This window comes from Pecten maximus, chromosome 9 (assembly GCF_902652985.1).
Source record: "Pecten maximus chromosome 9, xPecMax1.1, whole genome shotgun sequence".
Lineage (NCBI taxonomy): Eukaryota > Metazoa > Mollusca > Bivalvia > Pectinida > Pectinidae > Pecten > Pecten maximus.
Genome location: NC_047023.1, coordinates 39,506,279 through 39,528,366, shown reverse-complemented (window position 1 = coordinate 39,528,366; position 22,088 = coordinate 39,506,279). Strand labels below are relative to the sequence as shown.

The window sequence follows — 22,088 nt, the reverse complement described above, 5'->3', positions numbered from 1 at the left end:
TAAAGATATACCTTAATAATACTGACTATACTTTTCATCTATATTGACACAATTAAAGAATGCTAGCCATTAATTTTATACAAAAAGACAGTGTTGATTAAAAACTGCCTGCCAGACTTATAAATGGTCGGTTGCAGCATTTAGTTTCGGATGACCGATATCAATGTGGGCGGCACACGGACATGCGATAAGGGCGGGTATGTTTTGTGCTGTACCAGTAATAATTGTTTTGTAAATAGATAGTAACGTGATCTTTGTGTCGATAAAAACTTTAACTTGGTATATAATCCTTTCGACCTTTGAGGGAATGGTGGTGTCCCAGTTATTCTGTAAATAATTACATGGAGATTGACTTTTTTAATTCCGGGAAGTTCTTCGTTTGTTTACTAGGCCAACACATACTGTTTGCTCTCCCTAATTTCCTTGATTAACATACAGAGTGTATTTGACAATCGGACAAAGATTTTCCGGAAGTAAAATCCAGGAGTAGCCAGAAACGTCTGTATCCATGGACAAAAATGAGAGCGCGTGATCCCAAAGCGCGTGCGGATGTGGTTGGACAGGAGTTCCTGGAGTGTTAACTTTGTCATACAGCCGTTTAATCAATAACTCCATTCGCATGGTGGTGAATTAACACACGGCAGGACAATTTCAACACTTTTGTCGCCAAAAATAACCTGTTTTAATTCTTGTATTAAGGAATATATTTGATTGTCGAAGTTTTCTGGGTTTTAACTAACTTTCCTCTGGGATATAACTTGCTAAGATTCCAGTGTTTCTATTTCCAATATGAGTAACAGAGATGACGCCGTGTTGTCCATCGACACGTGTTTGGATTGCTTTGAGGTCTTTGAAACTCCTATGGGTACCACCATGTTCCCTATGTATAGTGGAAACGTTTCCGGCCGGCAAAACAACGTTACCAATCCATTCAAACCGGTCGACCATGCCAGTTCATCAGCGACATTAGTCATTCTCTCGTTCTTATTTTTTCTAATAGGGATTACTGGCATTTGTGGTAACGCTCTAGTCGTTTGTGCTGTAGTGCTTAACAGAAAAATGCGCACATCTATGACAAACTTACTAATAACTAATCTGGCGTTTGCGGATCTGGTTATAATGATCTTAGGAATTCCAGAGACTGTCCAGTTCATGAGGAACAAAGGATGGACTTTACAGGCTGTGAGCTGTAAGGTCAATCGTTACGTCATGGTGGCCGCTCTATACGGGTCCGTCCTCACACTGATGGCCCTCTGTGTAGAAAGGTGAGTACATTTTACCCTAGATATTGTAAAACCAAGTATGGTTTGTGACACGTACATTCCCGCGTTAGTTTTGACACATGTATAACACAATGTGGGCGTAAGCTGTGTTTCAAACACACGTGTACAAGCGTGTAACAACACCTGTTGAGTTGTGATTGGTTGTAGGTCCCGAAGGTTTCAATTGTGACGTCATAGCCTCTTGCGTCACGCATTTGTGACATTAAAGAGCAAAACAATGGAGTGAGCAATTCTCTTTTTCAAATCAGTTCAACGAATGTTTTGAAATATCGTGTATATATGATCAACAAAATCTCACATTTCTTTACATTGCATATAATTAATTGTCACGAAGTTTTCTTCGTACATAGATCTCGTATGCAATATAGACACATCTGAGAACACATCTAAGATCCTCTATTATAAAAATATTCAGTCAGTATAGTAATTCCATAAAACATTTTTGTCCTATCACGGAGCTTACATATATTCAATAGATTCAAGATGACCATCAGTGCTTCCAAGGCTGTACAGACAACGAAAAAGTGGATATTATTCCACAGTAATACAATATGTATGGCGAGTAGGCGTAATAGCTGTTTCATTTTCATTTATTCATATTTTTGTTTTGTCATTATTGGCAGGGTTTTAAATACTAACAGCAATCATCTAGTCATGAAGTACATTTTAATGCGACCAACCCGACTTAACATTTAAAAAATCGATGTGTATCCTATACATTGTGTATATGGAATTGATAGAGCTAATCGGAAAAGTCCGCCTCTCCGTTTAAAATTGGATTGTTTATAATGACTAAATACATGCAACCAAATCCATTAAACGAAGATCTAATTGAAAATAAACTCTTCGTCCTTGTTAAAGTTTAATTGTATGTGTTATGGCCCGACCGTAAAGGACTGTATCCCGTATTCTTCCTTTCCCTTGTGTGTTGTGTCCGTCGTGAATCTGTATGGACTTTGAGGTCCGATATTTTCCTTGTGTGTTGTGTCCGTCGTGAATCTGTATGGACTTTGAGGTCCGAGATTTCCCTTGTGTGTTGTTTTTATCGTGAATCTGTATGGACTTTGAGGTCCGAGATTTCCCTTGTGTGTTGTTTTTATCGTGAATCTGTATGGACTTTGAGGTCCGATATTTTCCTTGTGTGTTGTGTCCGTCGTGAATCTGTATGGACTTTGAGGTCCGAGATTTTCCTTGTGTGTTGTTTTTTATCGTGAATCTGTATGGACTTTGAGGTCCGAGATTTCCCTTGTGTGTTGTGTCCGTCGTGAATCTGTTTGGACTTTGAGGTCCGATATTTTCCTTGTATGTTGTGTCCGTCGTGAATCTGTATGGACTTTGAGGTCCGAGATTTCCCTTGTGTGTTGTTTTTATCGTGAATCTGTATGGACTTTGGGGTCCGAGATTTTCCTTGTGTGTTGTTTTTATCGTGAATCTGTATGGACTTTGAAGTCCGAGATTTTCCTTGTGTGTTGTTTTTATCGTGAATCTGTATGGACGTTGAGGTCCAAGATTTCCCTTGTGTGTTGTTTTTATCGTGAATCTGTATGGACTTTGAGGTCCGAGATTTTCCTTGTGTGTTGTTTTTATCGTGAATCTGTATGGACTTTGAGGTCCGACATTTCCCTTGTGTGTTGTTTTTATCGTGAATCTGTATGGACTTTGAGGTCCAAGATTCCCTCGTGTGTTGTGTCCGTCGTGTATCTGTATGGACTTTGAGGTCCGAGATTCCCTCGTGTGTTGTTCCTGTGATAATTTTGTATAGACAGGTTATAATGTATCAGCTTCAGCATTGCAATCTAGACCCTGACATATACTTCATTAACATTGGATTCTCAAACAATACACTGTATAACAGCAGGCTCAGAAGTTCTACATATGTATCAGCCTTTATCTTTAATGTTGCGGTCGCATTTTGATACATTTTACCTTCTTGTATCCAGATTTTATCCGATATCCTACATCGGGTTACCTTCATCGCCTCCTAGATATCTACACTTTAGGTCCTTAGTATCACTGACGGGTCCTATATATCTACACTTTAGGTCATTAGTATCACTGACGGGTCCTAGATATCTACACTTTAGGTCCTTAGTATCACTGACGGGTCCTATATATCTACACTTTAGGTCATTAGTATTACTAACGATTCCTAGATATCTACACTTTAGGTCCTTGGTATTACTAACGATTCCTAGAAAGGGGAAGCGCTTTAATTCGGACTTTGGTTCTACTGTTGCTATGTATGAAACGCTCCGGTATCTTGTGTGTCTTTGGTGCCATCCTTTGAGATTGTAGATGGTAGACACAGCTGACTAATCCACCTTAATTGTCGTTATCCGCATGTCACATTGTTTCATTGAATTCTAGCAAAGTCAAGCCAATTCACTTAAGTAATCGAAGTTCGTTTGAAATTCAATAATGAAAATTGAAAAAAGAGGGAAGGGGGAAGGGACCTTCCCATCATTACATTGTCATTTCTTCCGACCTAATTCGAGATGCTTCCCTTACCTCCTAGGTATTAAGTTATAAACACATTTAATTGATTTTGACTCCACTGTATCAACTTTCAATTTGTGTTGAAAATAGCTAATATCGTTTCATTTTTAAATACCTTAATTTGTTGTTGTATTCAAGTAACAAATACATTACTGATAAAGTCAATCTGAATATTCTTAATGTTTTTAATCAAGGACACCACAGACTCTTCAAAATCAGATGTAATAATTTCCCAATTGTTTTATATCCATTTTAAGACAATAGCATCAACATCCCTGCTGCCATCACTACTGTACTTTGGGATATTTTAGTTGTTGTTATATTTTAGTTTATTTATCGTCGGTATTAAAATGTCGAATATTCCGGACGCACCGTTTTCCGACTCGGTAATTAGGTACATGTAATTGGGCTTTATTTCCGTGAAAATAACAGATGACTCTTCATCGGTCTGTATGCATAAATTGTGCCGATTTTTCATTCGTTAATAAAGCACGGCATTTTGACGTTCTTTCAGTAAGAATATATAATAAAGTAACATCGTATTTTTATATTGATTATTATATATTCTTATTGATAGAATGTTAAACTCGGTCCGTGTAACACTTAACAATTCAAAATTCTAAAATGTTTTAGAATTTTAGATTTTTAGATTTTCGACCAAAATTCTAAAGTCTCAACTTTCAAAACTGTTATGAGTGTTTAGATTTTTGACCAAAATTTTTGACTAGGTTTTTTTACTAAAAACCTAATATATAAAATACTCAAAATCGTGATTTTGAGTTTTTGGATTGTTAGACCTTTGCCGTTCAAAGTTCCAAAATATCAAAACTCGTTCATATCTTCAATCAGCGAATTCATCACGTGACTCATTTTCACACAAGATGTCGGTATTAGACCCGTACGTATATATTAATGGTAGAGGAATGAACTCTTTGTAGACAAAATACGTTTGAGTCATGTACATGTATGATGATGGTGCCGCCATGCTGCACTAGCCTACTTTCGGTTTCGCGGTTCTGGCGATCGTGGTCAATCGGGTGCTTTGAAAAGATGAACTTTGATATTTTGGAACTTTGAACGGACAAGGTCTAAAATCCAAAAATCCTAAAACTCAAAAACGCAAAACAATTTTGGATATTTGATATTTTAGGATTTAAGTCAAAAACCTAAAAATCTAAAAATTCAAAACAGTTTTGAAAATTGATATTTTAGGTTTGTGGTCAAAAATCTAAAATTCTAAAACATTTTAGAATTTTGAATTGTTAAGTGTTACACGGACCGAACTCCTGTGTCCCGACACTTTATCACCAGCCTTCCAACTCTTGGTCGCGAGTTCGAAACATACGTTGGGCAGTTGCCAGGTACTGACCGTAGGCTAGTGGTTTTTTTCCGGGTACTCCGGCTTTCCTCCACCTCCAAAACCTGACACGTCCTTAACTGACCATGGCTGTTGAAAGGACGGTAAACACAATAAACCAAATTGAACTGATGATCGACTCTTTGTATAAATTCAATCAGCCGAAAAGTTACAATATATATTTGCAGACAGTTGCACTGTGCATATCAATGACTACGTATATGGATATGTGTTAATTAATTGCTTATTTGTATTTAACAAAACGAGTTGGTCAGTTGTATGGGTCACAGTAGATCTCGCGGTCTGTGAACTGCCACGACTTCAAAACGCAATCGCCGCGTGACAATGATAAAAACTTCAACAGCGCCAAACTGGGGAAAGGGATTTTATCTCCAGCCCAGATGGTAGAAGTAGGTACATGTATGATGCTTAAAAGTCCATAAAAAGTCGAGGGTTTATTCCCAATATCAACGTCTATAACGACTCTAGACCACTGACGAAAATAAGGCTGCATGGTTTCAACCAGATGTGTTGGTAAGACCATGGGAACATTTTTGTACGATGATCTCGTTTGGAACAATCCGTTTTGTTGCGCGATTTGAAGTCAGACGTGTCCAAAGCTCGTTGTTGTATGCTATTCTGCTGTCATCACACAAGCTCCCAGTTTGAGGCTGTGACATAACCATGATTTGCTGGTAGATGTCGTCGATAAAAAGGAGACGCTTACTCTTTATGATCACCTGGTCTCGCCCTTGTACTTTTAAATGGTCTCCAAAAAATAGATACAAATTGGTCATATTTTAACTTTATTAATTTGTGTTTTGAGTTAGAATTACTATTTCGTTTGCATTTCGATATCCACTAGATTTTTATAACCGAAGTTTGCAATTTCATGATAATGTCAGATAGACTGTTGCTAGCTTAAATTGGCCGTATGTGGTATTGCTATGGTAGCTTCTCTTTTTGTTTTTTGTATGTGTTTTTAGAATTTGAAGTCCAGTCTTTGGTTTGTGTGGTGATGTTATGGTATTTTCTATAGACGCTGACAACCGACTTGTATTTGATAATATGTGAGTTTGATCGTGGTCAAGGATGAACTTGTGTGTTGATGATAGGTGGGTTTGATCGGACTTTCAGGAGTAAAAGATGGTCTTTGTGTGTAGATTTTATATAATTTGAGGGCCACTAATATATTTCCCATGCAGATGGAATCATCCAAGTCAATATGCCTATCTTTTCCTACCTGTTGGAATTTCATCATTCTTTCATATGATTTTAAATACAGAAACCCTCTGTGTACCGATATTTGATTTAACCTTGTTAACAAGACCATGGAAATACAGAATGTTTGTTAATATACTATATTCTGTGTAAGTTCATTGTAGGAATAGAAAGTTACAGGCTTCGCATTTTTTAGCATATTCCATAGTACCCTAACTCCCTTGGAATACCAGTCGATTTTTCATCACTAGTCAGAAGTGAGTTATGCCATAAAGCGGTTTTCAGAAAAGAAAGATATCTGCCCTTTGATAGATCATAATTCAATAATTTTCCCCAAGCTTTGAAAACATCACACCATGCATGTTAAGATGCCCTGTTTCTTCTCTGAGACATTCTTGTTTTTGACTGGTCACTATAACAGTTAATTGTAGGCCTGTGTCTGAAATTGTAGAGATGCAATCTACATTATAAACTGGCAAACAACACTGAGATTTTACTTCATTTACAAGGGTTGTTATTATATTGAGATATCCGATATAATCTAACAAGGAATTGCTTGATTTTAATAGCGCCTTCCCTCTCTTAAAGTTTACCGATTACAATTCATCTGGATTTTTGGAAAGGAGTGATCAGATTTATATCGTTGGTGTTTTGAACAGTTTTTGATTTTGAAAAGTATCTTCTTCTGAAAATAAGAAATACAATGTAGTCTTTCCTGGTTTGCTTAATTGGGTTGTTCTTCTTTCTCCATGTATACCTTCTACTGTCCTCACGAAATAAAATATATCAATAAGACCATAGTAGCCAACAATTTCACGAACCTTTTCTTATCCTTAGGATTATCTATATTTTTACAGTTACGGTACTTTCATAATCAATTTCCAATTTTCATATTACAACAAACATCTTCAAAATCTATGATGTCAGAAATAACATTGTAGAAATCAGAACGATCCTTAGTTTGACCATCTCAAGTAATCAGCGTCAATTAAGAAAGTTTATGATCATGATTACTGATTCCAGAGCTATGTACCGACGGACGCTCATACCCGTTACCAACCAAGACATCAACTTAAATGTCTGCACTTTTTAGGTACGAATATCGAACATTAGCGCTATCATAGGAGAGTATTTCAGAAGCATTATAAAAAAGGACTTTTAAGCAAGAAAGCGTTTCATCTAGCGCTATGAGCTGCAGTCTACGTATGCATGTTACATCACTGGTTTTTTTTAAATCCATGATTTTCGTGATTGCCATGAAAACCTCAAAAACTACATGTGCATTTTATGCGATACAATGTCGATTTTACGGTTTACTCGTCAAAATAGAGAAGGGATTTCTTTCTAACGCGTCAATATTTCGGCTTCTTATTCCTTTAAACGCCATCAATTAGACCTATCAATTCCCCTTTTCCCATCTCCATCTTGATTCAAAACACGCAGTGACCAAACCTAATCGATCAATCATATTCACTCACACGCTTTTATGGGTGGCAACCTTACATATTCTGAATTCCCATGTTTCAACAGAAACAAGGCCATCCTGTCTCATTTGCATACATACACAGAGGAATATCATTTACACCGGAAGCACTAAACCGGAAGAACACACTCCATCAGACGCTTTGATTATTTGACTAAATCATGGCTATATCTCATCATGTCTGATAGCTTCTGATGAGCGTTTCGAGTAGGTATCAATATACTTCCGATATGATGGCGGTACGTGTATTTATCCGGCCAGCAGTAAAGGCAATAACTGTTTAGACTGGCAAACACAATAAGCATATACGAGCATTGGCTTACTTTAATTGTTACAAAAATCATGTGGATTACATACTGTGATCTCTGGTAAGATCGATCCCTATGTATGAGGTTATATTTGGTGTGATAATACCGTGTCGGAGGAGGAAATAAATCAGTTTTAAGTCAAGTTGATATATTTCAGTCTCGTGATCAATTTAATCGTATTTCAAATCCAAAGGTCATTGCTTGCAACTGCAACTCTTGAAAAGTAGAGATCGTTTTACTAGAAATTCCAGACACAAAATTAGATCTATGATCCTTTCCAACCATATAACGCCATCGTCTGCTATTGGGTAAAACTAAATTGGATGATGTGACTGACATAATAAAAATCGAGGAAATAACCCAGTGACAGCAATATGTCCCGTCCGCGTGAGTCAGAAGCGGAAGAAAAAAACATGCTGCCATGGCTATAAGTCAACTGTTAAAGGGCATGTAGATCTTTGTCTTTAACATTAGTTATAGTATTCGTGAATTCCTTAAATATACATGTGCAATATGTGATGTAACGAGACATACCATGAGGTCATGAAACATTTTTTTCTATGGAATGGAAGAGTTCCGTGATTTTGTTGTTGATATTAGTGGTATATTAATGAATCCGTGCTATAAGTAATGTATACTATTTCAATTGATTTATTAGTGATACATGTTAAGGATTTATCAACTATCAATTATTTATTTATTTGTCTGTGTTTTGTTAAATGATGCCAGTGATAAATTTCCCATAGGGGCCGGCCTAAAGATTTATTTTACAGTTAGAGACTGCTTACCTATACATTGCTTTGTGGCATCAAAATTGGTTCCCTCAGGTAAACATTTAACCCAAATAAATCGATGTGTACTTACCTAATTAACCAATTACGTAGATAATTTTTATCTTATTTTGTGATAAAAACGTCAAAGCCTTTTTGAACAAGAGACATTTTGAATGTCTTCCATATTCAGTTCATTCAAAATCAGTTAGCTTGCAGAGAGCTTTATCACTTCATCACCTTAATCCTGCCCAAAGATTAAAAAAATTATATATCGTTTGTGCAAAGTATTGAATTTTGTCCTTGATGTGTGTCATCCAAATGGCTTGTTGAACAATGACGACATGTGTAGGTACGATATACTAGTATTACATGACCGATAATGACTAAACATAGCTTGCAACAAAATATCCCATATATCAAATACGTACCTCAATCTCAGTGTTATTCTGACATTACGTTTTATATTGACTTCGAGTAAACAGCCTCTATGTCCATGATTTGAAATATTACATTAAAGCGCTTCTATCCTATTTACAAATTCGCATCAGATAGAGACTTTAAACACCTAATGCAGTACCGTTCTCACGATGACAGATAGGTGTGTAGGTGCGGGTTGTGACGTTGTCATTTTGAGAGACAACCAGGAAATCTATTAGAAACATGTGACTGCCATAACCTAGTTGGTTGCAGATGACAATTACTTAATTGTGATCAAGAGATTGACATGTGTGAGAAGTGTTAAGAGCGCTAAGAATTATCAGAAAAGAAATCCGCAATCTGAAGATCCAAAACGTTTGTGTTAATGAAGATACGTGGCTGAACATCCCATTATTGCTCATGAAAGATCTATGTTATGGCCAGTATTCCACCAGAAGATGTTTTGTTCTGGCCAGTCTCCCCAATCAAAACTCAAACATTTTCCCAAGCGCGCAATACATCAATCCACGTTTCATCACAAACTGTGGTGTCGTTGATCTTCGCATATTCTCGGTTACCTTCCAGATCAAAGAAAATCATCTTTTGGGGATATCACATATGATATCATTGCAGGAGTCTTTCTTTACTCTGCGTTTCTTTTCTCTGGATGAAGCAAACTGTAAAACCTTGACATGCTGGACAAGATAGTTTCTAGAAAATCTTTCACATCGTTCGTCCTCTATTGAAAATAATATTTACACTCCAAACCACGAGGATGCAATGATGTTCAACCGGAAAAAAGTGAAGACTGACATATCCAGGAAACACTGTTCGATTTCTTTCAGCATGTCAGTTTTTAGTATATCGCAAACATTTCATCCAATATTAAAACATTAGACATAACTATTGTTCCCTGGACTTGAACATATTTAAGAGGTTCATTCTGGAGTACGACACGGTGTTTTCCGAAGCATTACTTTGGCAAGCGGGCGACTGCATACTTGACGGAACATATATTCTTATTTCGGAGTTCTGATCACAAGCTCCAGAGAATCTAATACTGTGGTCAAAAGAAGCGGAACTATTTGAAGTTCATGAGCATAGCCCTGTCTAACGGTTACATTCTGGACACAGTAGGACCTTTTCCTGCAAGCGATAATGATGCGAAGTTTACAAAAGTCAGCATGGATAGTCTGTCCCGGCTGGAGAAAGATGAAAATGTCGTTGCTGATTGAGGGTTTATGGGTATTTTGTCAGATTTGTAATCACATGATTTGACAACAAAGATGCAGTCTTATTTAAAACCTGGATAGACTCAACATGAAGACAACAAGCTAACCTTGATGGATCCAAAACTAAATCAAGATAGGAAGTGGAGTCATATCACACACGATTCAAACAATGGCTGGTTTTCAAAACACTACTTGCCTCCAACTTCTTTATTATTGTCATTGAGGCACTCGTTAGAATAGTAACAGTCTGTAACAATCGAATCCGTTGACCCATGCATGTTAAAACACAAGAGCTAGGGTATCGGATAACAAGATGCTTTATCTCGGTATCCAGTACCCTAGCTTAACGTTCACAACACCTTAGATCAGCATGTGAAAGATGAGCCAGATCTTACCAGAAGGACAAAGTCACATTTTGGTAAAATAGATGCGACTGTAGACATGCACACATTCGGACAATATCCTGTGGTACATACCAAATTTCACTGGCAGCTGGTTACATCAGTGAGCACCTCAGTGATGATGATGACTACGTGATCTGGATCTATCGGCAATCACGGGACATTTTATGATGTTAACACGACCCGAGGCATATGAACAGTGTAAAGTACAATGTTTGGATCCAGCTTGACAGTTCCGAAACCATTTATCCCCTAAAGGATTATTATTGCCAGTGTCCTACTGGACAGAGAACTATGGGATATAGGTACAAGTAGCCAGTATCATATACTATTTACTGTAGGATACTACATGTACATGCATTTGGAAACCAGTAAGCCTTTCCTTCCAAACGTCAAAAGGATTAAGACAAACCTCAAGTAATTCAGATATCGCTACCAACCGTCATCTTCCAGGAATTAGGTATTGTCGACTTGGTCAATTAGAACTACGATGTAGGCCAACACTGATATTGCAAATCAGATTCTAGGACGGGGACGCCATATTGGATTCCAGATTAGATTATTTGATGTGTAAGCAAGCACAAATCTACAATGAAGAGGTTTTTTCTAGAAAACAGATTTAGCAGTTATAAGAACATTTAATATTTAGGGTTATCAGGGAAGATGGCGGCCATTTTGAAACTGAAAATTTTACTTCAATTGATTATTAGTGTAGGTGTCAGTCCATGTGTAGTAATGAAACTAAATATAAACATTTTATTTCAGGTCATTTTACATTTTGCTCGTTTTTGTTATTTTTTTAATTGCATATCAATAATGTCCACCAATTTTAATTATTTTGCACAAACCTCCTAAGTACTATTTTGAGGCAATTCTATACAGTTTTGAGATGTTGTAAGCACATGATTACGAATGCACTGCAATAGGAAGTTGTATTTTTGACCTTCAAACAATTTCACTTAATCTAAAAAAAGAACATGTTCATGATTAAAATCTATCAAATTTTTCATCTCATGTTCCTATTTTATTAAAAAATTGTAACTTTTTGCATTTCATATATGATATCTGAAATGTTACTAACAGCATGTTCATGCTAAGTTTTCTAATGATACGTTTTTTTCATTTATGGCACAATAATTTCTACAACATATCGACGAAACAACATTTTTTGTATATACACTAGCATTAGCAGTTGTTGATATTAAGATATATATAGAGGATCTGTCATGAGTTTCCCTTCATATTAGATTGATGATACGAGTTTTGAATTTTTTATTTTTGCGAGCCTCTGGCGAGCAAAAATAAAAAATTCTAAACGAGTATCATCAATCTAATATGAAGGGAAACGAATGACAGATTCTTTTTATCATATGACGTTTTCTTTCATCGTTCCCCATCAAAAACTGATTTTCTCTTTTGCCTTGAATCGTCACATCTCAACCAAATCACCCGAACCTTCGAAGAAGGTCAATTATACCGACGAGAGAAGAAATAGTTCTAACACAACTGACTCTTGAAAAGGATTCATTTTATTAAATACACGTCTCAAAACAAAATTTCAGCATTTTTTCATTTAATCTATAATAGATAAATTGTCCTTGGTGTTTGAAACAATGAGGAAAATATTTTAGTTTGAAAGTTCATGAGCGACTGTTTTTGATGTGACGAAGCCGTGACGTCACTTGGCGCGATAATGGAGGCTTCGTTGTACAAATGTCTATTCGCTGTCGCTGTCGTACAGAACCATTGTACGGCGCCTTTTCACTGCTTTGTGTTTATCCTCGTCATCGCGGGAGTTTATAGAGATGTGAAATGTTCCACCGTGAATATTCCCACTGAACATTGTGTTCAGACTGCCGTGAAAAGCGACTTTGGATGCCGATTTGTTGGCAGTGTTGTTTGTTTTGACATTACACGTGTTTGTCGACGACAGTGTCAGCATGTTATTCTGAGTAACCGTTGAAGGCAAGTTGTAACAAACTACATTGCCGTTTTTCATGAGGATTTTATTAAATAATATTATTATTTGTTTATTTGAAAAGAATCTAGACTAGATATGTCTCATCGGACAACGCAACCGCAATTGTCTATCGGAGTTGAAATATGTTACTAGGGGTCATAAAATAGATGTTTGCCAGGCCTAATTTAACATCTTATAGTATAAATATAATTAAAAAACTTAGGATGTTGACATGTTGGATTTTATCTTTGATTGTACAATATGTTATGTTAATAGACCAATTTGTCGTTCAGTTGATTTTTTTTCAAAGTTTACAAGCACTAGTCGCCATTTTTACGAGTCGTAGTAAAAAGAAGTAGGTCGTTCCCACGCGTATGAATACAGTTCTCACGGAACCAGCCAATCAGTGTAGCGAAAGGTGTTATTACACTAGTGTCATAAAGAAAATTTACGTGATGGGTTTATGACACCGTATATAACGGTAGTCATATGATAAATATATATACGTTATCAGTAAGATCATATAGATTGACGTGGTGACAGATATTAATATATATATATATATACACGTTATCAGTAAGATCATATAGATTGACGTGGTGACAGATATTAATATATATATATATATACGTTATCAGTAAGATCATATAGATTGATGTGGTGATAGATATTAATAATTAACAATTAAGATAATGTATCTAGTAGCTAAATGTCATAGTACTAATGTGGAGAAGATGCAACTATAAATCATAGAACAGGTCATTAAAATAAATTTTAATTACATATATAGTTTAACAATAACAAAAACAGATTTGACTAAATATTTTCTTTGAGACAGGGTTAGATATCAAAGTTACTTTGAGTCAGTGATATATATCTAAATTACTTTGAGTCAGTGGTAGATATTTAAGTTACTTTGAGTCAGTGGTAGATATTTAAGTTACTTTGAGTCAGTGGTAGATATTTAAGTTACTTTGAGTCAGTGGTAGATATTTAAGTTACTACGAGTCAGTGGTAGATATTTAAGTTACTTTGAGTCAGTGGTAGATATTTAAGTTACTTTGAGTCAGTGGTAGATATTTAAGTTACTTTAAGTCAGTGGTAGATATTTAAGTTACTTTGAGTCAGTAATATATATATATAAATTACTTTGAGTCAGTAATAGATATCTAAGTTACTACGAATCAGTAATATATATATAAATTACTTTGAGTCAGTGGTAGATATTTAAGTTACTTTGAGTCAGTGTTAGATATCTAAGTTACTTTGAGTCAGTGGTAGATATTTAAGTTACTTTGAGTCAGTAATATATATATAAATTACTTTGAGTCGGTGGTAGATATCTAAGTTACTACGAGTCGGTGGTAGAGATATGTTTTAGATAAAAGCTAAGAAATGTCATCAATGAAATGTTACATCCTGAGATAGATCGATCTCCATCATACGAGGGTAGTACATTCTTTTTACTCGAACATAATTTTTAAAGGCACATCAAAATCATCAAACTAGTATTATTTCCAAAATTCTGCTGAATTATCGCTGTAAAAACAACGCGGATATCATTAATATTTTGGAGGACGATATAATTCCTATAAAGGTTTTATACTATATACTGTCTACGTGCCCCACACACGTAATGATTCATGTAAAAAGTGTTTGGTATACATGTATACATAAATGTGGTTCCAAACAGCATGATAAAGTTCATTGTAAACTCTTTGTTCGATTAAATTATTCTGAAATAAAATCGAGCAAAGTTTATTTTCGCGTACACGAAAGCGATTCTAAAATGCAATCAACTATAGTAAAACAGCCCTCAAAATACTTCAGATCTAACATTCGAAGAAAGCACGTTTTAGGAGGAAATTATTTAAACGACCAAGGCCGACTTTAAGATAACAATTTTTACATTTTTACAAACCGAAGGGTTGTTTTAATTTCCCGACCTTGACCTTCATCCTTGTAACACATCCGACAATCTGATCAAGGGATTATTACGACCTTTACAGATAATGTACAATATACAAAGACTAAGGACAAACTACCCCACATCGACAAATACCACTGGCAAACTACCCCCCATCGACAAATACCACTGACGAACTTCCTCACATCGACAAATACCACTGACAAACTAACACACATCGACAAATACCACTGACAAACTAACACACATCGACAAATAGCACTGACAAACTAACACACATCGACAAATACTACTGACGAACTAACACACATCGACAAATACCACTGACGAACTACCTCACATCGACACATACCACTGACAAACTACCACAAATCGACAAATACCTCTGACAAACTAGGACACATCGACAAATGCCACTCACAAACTACCCCACATCGACAAATACTATTGACGAACTACCTCACATCGACAAATACCACTGACGAACTACCTCACATCGACAAATACCACTGACAAACTAACACACATCGACAAATACCACTGACAAACTAACACACATCGACAAATACCACTGACAAACTACCCCACATCGACAAATACCACTGACGAACTACCTCACATCGACAAATACCAGTGGCAAACTAACACACATCGATAAATTCCACTGACAAACTAACACACATCGACAAATACCACTGACAAACTACTAAACATCGACAAATACCACTGACAAACTACCACACATCGACAAATACCACTGACAAACTACCCCACATCGACAAATACCACTGACAAACTAACACACATCTATAAATACCACTGACAAACTAACACACATCGACAAATACCTCTGACAAACTAACACATCGACAAATACCACTGACAATCTAAAACAAATCGACAAATACTGCTGACAAACTACCACACCTCGACTAATACCACTGACAATCTACAATACATCGACAAATACCACTGACAAACTACCACACATCGACAAATACCACTGACGAACAAACACACATCGACAAATACCACTGACAAACTACTACACATCGACAAATACCACTGACAAACTAACACACATCGACAAATACCACTGACAAACTACTAAACATCGACAAATACCACTGACAAACTACCACACAACAACAAATACCACTGACAAACTACCACACATCGACAAATACTTCTGACAAACTAACACACATCGACAAATACCACTGACAAACTACCCAACATCGACAAATACCACTGACAAACTAACACACATCGACAAATACCACTGACAAACTAACACACATCGACAAATACCACTGACAAACAACCCCACATCGACAAATACCACTGACGAACTACCTCACATCGACAAATACCAGTGGCAAACTAACACACATCGATAAATACCACTGACAAACTAACACACATCGACAAATACCACTGACAAACTACTAAACATCGACAAATACCACTGACAAACTACCACACATCGACAAATACCACTGACAAACTACCTCACATCGACAAATACCACTGACTAACTAACACACATCTATAAATACCACTGCCAAACTAACACACATCGACGAATACCTCTGACAAACTAACACATCGACAAATACCACCGACAAACTACTACACATCGACAAATACCACTGACAATCTAAAACACATCGACAAATACTGCTGGCAAACTACTACACCTCGACTAATACCACTGACAATCTACAATCCATCGACAAATACCACTGCCAAACTACCACACATCGACAAATACCACTGACGAACAAACACACATCGACAAATACCACTGACAAACTAACACACATCGACAAATACCACTGACAAACTAACACACATCGACAAATACTACTGACGAACTAACACACATCGACAAATACCACTGACGAACTACCTCACATCGACAAATACCACTGACAAACTACCACAAATCGACAAATACCTCTGACAAACTAGGACACATCGACAAATGCCACTCACAAACTACCCCACATCGACAAATACTATTGACGAACTACCTCACATCGACAAATACCACTGACGAACTACCTCACATCGACAAATACCACTGACAAACTAACACACATCGACAAATACCACTGAAAAACTAACACACATCGACAAATACCACTGACAAACTAACACACATCGACAAATACCACTGACGAACTACCTCACATCGACAAATACCAGTGGCAAACTAACACACATCGATAAATACCACTGATAAACTAACACACATCGACAAATACCACTGACAAACTACTAAACATCGACAAATACCACTGACAAACTACCACACATCGACAAATACCACTGACAAACTACCCCACATCGACAAATACCACCGACAAACTACTACACATCGACAAATACCACTGACAATCTAAAACACATCGACAAATACTGCTGACAAACTACCACACCTCGACTAATACCACTGACAATCTACAATACATCGACAAATACCACTGACAAACTAACACACATCGACAAATACCACTGACGAACTACACACATCGACAAATACCACTGACAAACTACTACACATCGACAAATACCACTGACAAACTAACACACATCGACAAATACCACTGACAAACTACTAAACATCGACAAATACCACTGACAAACTACCACACAACAACAAATACCACTGACAAACTACCACACATCGACAAATACCTCTGACAAACTAACACACATCGACAAATACCACTGACAAACTAACACACATCGACAAATACCACTGACAAACTACCACACATCGACAAATACCACTGCCAAACTACTACACATCGACAAATACCACTGACAAACTACCACAAATCGACAAATACCTCTGACAAACTAACACACATCGACAAATACCACAGACAAACTAACACACATCGACAAATACCACTGACGAACTACCTCACATCGACAAATACCAGTGGCAAACTAACACACATCGATAAATACCACTGACAAACTAACACACATCGACATATACCACTGACAAACTACTAAACATCGACAAATACCACTGACAAACTACCACACATCGACAAATACCACTGACAAACTACCTCACATCGACAAATACCACTGACTAACTAACACACATCTATAAATACCACTGACAAACTAACACACATCGACGAATACCTCTGACAAACTAACACATCGACAAATACCACCGACAAACTACTACACATCGACAAATACCACTGACAATCTAAAACACATCGACAAATACTGCTGACAAACTACTACACCTCGACTAATACCACTGACAATCTACAATACATCGACAAATACCACTGACAAACTACCACACATCGACAAATACCACTGACGAACAAACACACATCGACAAATACCACTGACAAACTACTACACATCGACAAATACCACTGACAAACTAACACACATCGACAAATACCACTGACAAACTACTAAACATCGACAAATACCACTGACAAACTACCACACAACAAATACCACTGACAAACTACCACACATCGACAAATACTTCTGACAAACTAACACACATCGACAAATACCACTGACAAACTACCACACAACAACAAATACCACTGACAAACTACTACACATAGACAAATACCACTGACAATCTACCACACATCGACAAATACCACTGACAAACTAACACACATCGACAAATACCACTGACAAACTACTACACATCGACAAATACCACTGACAAACTACCACACAACAAGAAGTACCACTGACAAACTACCTCACATCGACAAATACCACTGACAAACTACCACACAACAACAAATACCACTGACAAACTACTACAAATCGACAAATACCACTGACAAACTACCACAAATCGACAAATACCTCTGACAAACTAACACACACCGACAAATACCACAGACAAACTAACACACATCGACAAATACCACTGACGAACTACCTCACATCGACAAATACCAGTGGCAAACTAACACACATCGATAAATACCACTGACAAACTAACACACATCGACATATACCACTGACAAACTACTAAACATCGACAAATACCACTGACAAACTACCACACATCGACAAATACCACTGACAAACTACCTCACATCGACAAATACCACTGACTAACTAACACACATCTATAAATACCACTGACAAACTAACACACATCGACGAATACCTCTGACAAACTACTACACATCGACAAATACCACTGACAAACTACCACAAATCGACAAATACCTCTGACAAACTAACACACATCGACAAATACCACAGACAAACTAACACACATCGACAAATACCACTGACGAACTACCTCACATCGACAAATACCAGTGGCAAACTAACACACATCGATAAATACCACTGACAAACTAACACACATCGACATATACCACTGACAAACTACTAAACATCGACAAATACCACTGACAAACTACCACACATCGACAAATACCACTGACAAACTACCTCACATCGACAAATACCACTGACTAACTAACACACATCTATAAATACCACTGACAAACTAACACACATCGACGAATACCTCTGACAAACTAACACATCGACAAATACCACCGACAAACTACTACACATCGACAAATACCACTGACAATCTAAAACACATCGACAAATACTGCTGACAAACTACTACACCTCGACTAATACCACTGACAATCTACAATACATCGACAAATACCACTGACAAACTACCACACATCGACAAATACCACTGACGAACAAACACACATCGACAAATACCACTGACAAACTACTACACATCGACAAATACCACTGACAAACTAACACACATCAACAAATACCACTGACAAACTAACACACATCGACAAATACCACAGACAAACTAACACACATCGACAAATACCACTGACAAACTAACACACATCGACAAATACCACTGACAAACTAACACACATCGACAAATACTACTGATAAACTAACACAAATTGACAAATACCACTGACAAACTAACACACATCGACAAATACCACTGACAAACTAACACAAATCGACAAATACCACTGACAAACTAACACACATCGACAAATACTACTTACAAACTACCACACATCGACAAATACCACTTACAAACTAACACACATCGACAAATACCACTGACAAACTACCCAAGATCGACAAATACCACTGACAATCTACCACACATCGACAAATACCACTGACAAACTACCCCACATCGAGAAATACCACTGACAATCTACCACACATCTACAAATACCACTGACAATCTACCACACATCGACAAATACCACTTACAAACTACCCCACATCGACAAATACCACTGACAATCTACCACACATCGACAAATACCACTGACAATCTACCACACATCGACAAATACCACTGACAAACTAACACACATCGACAAATACCACTGACAGTCTACCACACATCGACAAATACCACTGACAATCTACCACACATCGACAAATACAACTGACAATCTAATACACATCGACAAATACAACTGACAATCTACCACACATCGACAAATACCACTGACAATCTACCACACATCGACAAATACAACTGACAATCTAATACACATCGACAAATACAACTGACAATCTAATACACATCGACAAATACCACTGACACAACATCATAAATAATATCAAATATATCATGACAAAATACTACTGACGATTTTAAAAGAGGATAAAAAGTCCAGGGCAAAATATCACGAGTTATCAAAAAGTAACGACGAAGTTGTTCAAATACCAGAGAAAAATACTACACAAAGAAAAAAGAGAACTACTTTGTTACGCCATTCACAATTCACGACGTCAGGTCATTGCCCATATTTCTGACTGGCACAGCGAACGAAAAATGCTCCAAGGTGTATTATTACACTTTTGACATTTCACTGGATAACAGGCCGATTATGTGACAAAAGATGATTTAAAATACAGTCGTGATGTCATGATTTGTTGAGTACTTTAAGGAACCTGAGACATTGTTTGTGGAGGATCAGTAGGTTACCTGTAGTTGTTTGATAATACATTAAACATGTACTTTAAACAGCCATGTCTTATTTACTGGACAATTACAGAAACGATTTTATATGGGTGGAAATGCTAGACAATTGATCTATAATTAAAACACCAATATCGACAACGGGATGATATATTAACAAAGGATAAATGTGAAAATGTATATTTATTAACTGTAAAACATAATTTAGATATCAACATTTCCCCGTATTATCCGATATTTTATGCCGATAGTCAGGTTTTAAGTGTACTTAAATTTCCTACAAGAATTTGATTCGATGAACACCTCCTTTTTTACGTGATCCAAACATAGTAACCACCTTTGGAATCAAAAATATATCAATTGAAATTCGAAGATGCAGTTGAAATGTTTTCCTTCATTATTCATTGCAGAAAATACTGAAACCACTCCCTTCAATAAATCAATCACATCATTATTCGAACTTGATACATTTCATTACTGTGTACTGGTGCTGAAAATGTACATGAACTGTGCTAGACACACACATTCACAGCCGGACGACTTTATTCAAATGAGATCGAATTTTAGTCCGATTTATTTCACATACCTGTATTGCATTCACGTATACGAAAGCATGACGCAAGCTTTACCTTAAATAAAAATTCCTGTCTTGTATCAGAATTCTTCATGTTAATAGTAGAAAAACAGATATTGAAGCTGTCCAATATCAACACAAAGAAGGATGTGTTTAAAGTAAAAACTATGCCACAGACAGCCTATTTTGTAAAATATTGGACAGTTTCGGCGGTACTCATCTCAGATTATCCAATTTAGAACACAGTAGACAGTTCTCGGTGGTACTCACCTCAGATTATCCAATATTGTACACAGTAGACAGTTCTCGGCGGTACTCACCTCAGATTATCCAATATTGTACACAGTAGACAGTTCTCGGCGGTACTCACCTCAGATTATCCAATATTGTACACAGTAGACAGTTCTCGGCGGTACTCACCTCAGATTATCCAATATTGTACACAGTAGACAGTTCTCGGTGGTACTCGCCTCAGATTATCCAATATTGTACACAGTAGACAGTTCTCGGCGGTACTCACCTCAGATTATCCAATATTGTACACAGTAGACAGTTCTCGGCGGTACTCACCTCAGATTATCCAATATTGTACACAGTAGACAGTTCTCGGTGGTACTCACCTCAGATT

The 22,088-nt window shown here is 36.8% G+C and overlaps 1 protein-coding gene across 1 annotated transcript in view; it reads left to right on the top strand.

Moving 5' to 3' along the window:
* The first annotated feature begins 471 nt into the window (after positions 1-471).
* Positions 472-22,088, top strand: part of LOC117334128 (neuropeptide receptor 15-like) — a 95,421-nt gene continuing 73,804 nt past the window's right edge. The window contains exon 1 of the mRNA XM_033893587.1: positions 472-1,265. Within this exon, the coding sequence (XP_033749478.1) occupies positions 790-1,265 (476 nt within the window). The 5' untranslated portion in view covers positions 472-789. The remainder of the gene's footprint in view (positions 1,266-22,088) is intronic.